The following is a 3,749-nucleotide window of genomic DNA, read 5'->3' on the forward strand; positions in this document are numbered from 1 at the left end:
CACAGTTGCTAATAATAATAATGATTGGTTTTGAAATTACTTATGGTTTCAGAAAGTGAGTTTGATATTCTTGAATACATTATTTTGTATAAGCAATGCTACCCTGTTCTTTGATAAAGAGATATTTCCCAGTGTGGGGTATGTAACCAAAGAAGGACTTTCAAAATTAAGTGAAACAAATCACTAAATTGGAAGAAACATATAAGAAGTGCTAATAGAAGAAGTATTAGGGAGGTTAATGTGTATATATTAGAGAATTACTATTCAATATTCTATAAACTTGAGCTTTCTATATGAGAATCACATCTTCTGAAAGAAAACTGTCATGTAATCTTTTTCAGAACCTAAGACTTCAGCATAATGTCTTACCAACAGCAGCAGTGCAAGCAGCCTTGCCAGCCTCCTCCTGTGTGCCCACCCCCTAAGTGCCCAGAGCCATGTCCTCCCCCAAAGTGCCCAGAGCCTTGTCCTCCCCCAAAGTGCCCAGAGCCTTGTCCTCCCCCAAAGTGCCCAGAGCCTTGTCCTCCCCCAAAGTGCCCTGAGCCATGTCCCCCTCCCTCATACCAGCAGAAATGCCCTCCTGTGCAACCTTCTCCACCATGTCAACAGAAGTGTCCACCCAAGAACAAATGAGGTCCTCAGAAGTCATCATGACAAGGGGAAGAGAAGAGAATCCATCTCATGTACTTCCATAGCAACACCTCCATCTTCCCTCCAAAGCCATTCATGGATGCCAAAAACCCCCTGTACTTCAGCCTTCCACCTCCATGTGCCTGTGATAACTCCTGAAAGGGAAGGCATTTCCCTGCTTTTGCTGTCAAGCAGATACCGAGAATAGTCCTTCGTCAGCGCTTCACTGTCCCAGATGCTCAGAAGGAAGAGTTGCCGCAGTCTACCCTGTTCCCACACAGGACACTTTTCAAATCTGTCTGACATTTTGCCATAGTAGTGGTCATTGTTGCTTATTTCCTGAATAAAAGGAATCTTGTTGATTGTATGCATGTATGCTTTCTTCTAAAACTCACTTTATTCCCTTTATGTCATGCCCATGTTCATATATATTTTTCTTCAGAGATAATTGTTTTTTCATTTTTATTTTATTTTATTTTAATCTTCTTTTTTTTTTCCAACACATAACCACGCCTGACTGGCTTCTTTTATTGAGGAGGGACGTGGGTAAGAACAAGTAAAGACAGCTGGGACCCTAGGTTGGGAAGAATCCCCCCTCCCCGTATGCACCCACTGCCCCAAATAAAAAATAACCAACTATGGGGGAGCAGCCGAGATAGTGACGGGGAGGCTAGGAGTGGGCAGGGAAGGACACTCGGAATTGAGGGCAGCAGTGAAGAGACCATGCTTGTGCTGGGAGAGCCCGAGGTGGCACTGGATGAGTCTGTCTTCCTTGTAGGAATGTATAAATATAAAGATAAGCCTTTCTTCTCTCTCTCCCCCCCCCTCCCTGCGCAGTGCTGCTCACCACCTTCCCAGCTCGCCTTTCCTCATTGGCGAAGGGAAGAGGGGGAAAAGCAAGTTATCACCGAATTGCGATCAGACCCACTTCCATCAGCTTCTGGATCTTCTGTGCTATTACAGGATTCTTTAAGTGTTCGCTCAGAGCCTGGGGGTCCTTTTGCATCTGCTCCAGGATGAGTGTCATGGCTGGGTCACTCATTATCTGCTGCACCTCAGGGTCAGCCATGGCCCGCCGCTTCACATCCTCAGGGCTATCATGTCTGTTGTACTGTGCCATCATACAGCGNTGGTAACCATCTGCTGCTTCCTTACAGCTGGAGTCCAGGTCTAACGCTTTTTGGTACACACCCATGGCTTTTGTATAGTCCTTCATGGCTTCCAGAGCAGCTGCTTTCCGTGTATAACCCTTGATGAAGGTTGGCTCTAGCTGGATGCACTCCTCACAGTCCTTGAGTGCCAGCTGAAACTCCAGAAGCTTGGTGTAGCAGGCAGCTCGGTTGCTGTACAGTTTGGCATCTCTCGGGTTCCTTTTAATGGCTTCTGTATAGTGCTTCATGGCCTGGGGGTAGTCCCCTTTCTGGAAGCATTCGTTGCCCTTGTTCTTCTCCTCCAAAGCCAAGTCAGGGTTGATATAAGCCAGGCGCCCCTGTTCCTTCAGAATATTCTCTGCCTGCTGGCACTTCTTGAGCACATCTGGGGTTCGGTGCTCTGCCAGAGACTTGTTGTAGAAATGTATAGCATCCTTGTACCTTTCTTCTTTGAAATAGGAATTGCCAATTCGGGCATAAGCTTTGGTAATCTGCCGGTAGTCCTCTCGGTTCTCTCTGTCCACTTCAATGGCCTTCTCACAGAGCTCCCGGCATTTGTTATAGTCGCCCTTCTCAAAGTGCAAAGCTGCTTGATTAGTTATGTAAGTCATGTTGGTAGGGTCCAGTTCCGTGGCTCTGTCATAATGCTTCAGGGCCTTGTCAAAATCTTTCTTCTTGTAGGCATCATTTCCCAGCTCCTTCTCTTTCAGTGCCTGTTTCTTATTCTCTGGAAGATCTTCTTCCATTGGTTCTGGCTTGGCCTCCTTTTTGGGAGGAGGTGGGGGTGGGGGTGTTGCTGCCTCTTCCTCTTCACCCATGCTGCCCAGATCAACCCCAAGGAGGACACTGAGAGTAGTCATGACCCGGGGATCCTGTAGTTTCATGCCCAGGTCTGACGGCTTGTTCTGCAGCTGTTCTATGAGCTCCCTGTAGGTGGGGGTCACTGAGCAGTGACCTTGTCCTGGGGTCGTTTTCCAACTTTTGGTATAGATTAGGCAAGTTGAATGGATTCATGAATTCCCTCTCTGCCAGCCTGGCCTCCATGTTCTGCAAGCCCTCCTCAAATTGGAGATTATTGGCTTCATGTTTTAAACCTTCTTCATAGGTTCGTTTGGCTTCTTCAAACCAGTTTAGGAATTCATGGGCTGCTGCTTTTCTTGAATAACCCTTGCCCCAGTACGGCTTCAGGTCAACAGTCTTGCAGCCGTCCTCATAGGCCTTCTGGTAGTCTCCTTTCTTGGCGTAGGCTGCAGAGAGATTGCTGTAGAGCACATGGTCCTGGGGATCTAGTTTAATTGCCCCAGAGTAGCACTGTAAGGCATCATCAATGTTCCCAGCACTCAGGGCTTATTACCTTTCTCCTTTCGCTCATTCACCTGCTCCATAGCCTGGCCCAGAACCCCGTTGAATCGAATTTGTCCGCCCCACGTTCCCAACCGCACGCGCCGCCTTCTGGAACCTACTAGCTAACCTTTTTTTTTTTTTTTACACTCTAGATTTTTATCCCCCTCCCAGTTTACCCTGTGACTGTTCCACATCCCACACCTTCTCCCTCTCCCCCCCATCCCCCCCCCATCTCCATGAGGATGTTCCCACCCACACCCCAACCCCACCAGATTTCCCCACTTCCTGGGGCCTCCAGTCTCTTGAGAGTTACATGCATTTTCTCTGACTTAACCTAGGCCCGGCATTCCTCTGGTGTATATGTGTTGGGGGCCTCTTATCAGCTGGTAGAGGCTGCCTGGTTGGTGGTCCACTGTCTGAGAGATCTTGGGGGTCTAGGTTAATTAAGACCAACCGCTGGTGCTCCTACAGAGTTGCCCTCCTCCTCAGCTTCTTTCAGGTTTTCCCTATTTCAAACACAGGGGTCAGCAGCTTCTATCTATTGGTTGGGTGTAAATATCTGCATCTTATTCTTTTAGCTGCTTGTTGGACCTTTCGAAGAACAGTCAGGATCAGCCCAGTTTT

At 47.9% G+C, this 3,749-nt stretch overlaps 1 protein-coding gene and 1 pseudogene across 2 annotated transcripts; one reads left to right on the top strand and one right to left on the bottom strand.

Moving 5' to 3' along the window:
• Nucleotides 1-360: 360 nt before the first annotated feature.
• LOC110292017 (small proline-rich protein 2H) lies at nucleotides 361-633 on the top strand. The gene has a single exon (XM_021159179.1). The coding sequence runs from the start codon at nucleotides 361-363 to the stop codon at nucleotides 631-633; it is 273 nt and encodes a 90-aa protein (XP_021014838.1).
• An 831-nt stretch (nucleotides 634-1,464) lies between these two features.
• LOC110291583 lies at nucleotides 1,465-3,166 on the bottom strand (annotated as a pseudogene). Its single transcript, XR_002377583.2, has one exon. The product of XR_002377583.2 is annotated as a stress-induced-phosphoprotein 1 pseudogene (transcript).
• Nucleotides 3,167-3,749: the final 583 nt, after the last annotated feature.

Source organism: Mus caroli, chromosome 3, assembly GCF_900094665.2.
Source record: "Mus caroli chromosome 3, CAROLI_EIJ_v1.1, whole genome shotgun sequence".
In the NCBI taxonomy this organism is placed as follows: Eukaryota; Metazoa; Chordata; class Mammalia; order Rodentia; family Muridae; genus Mus; species Mus caroli.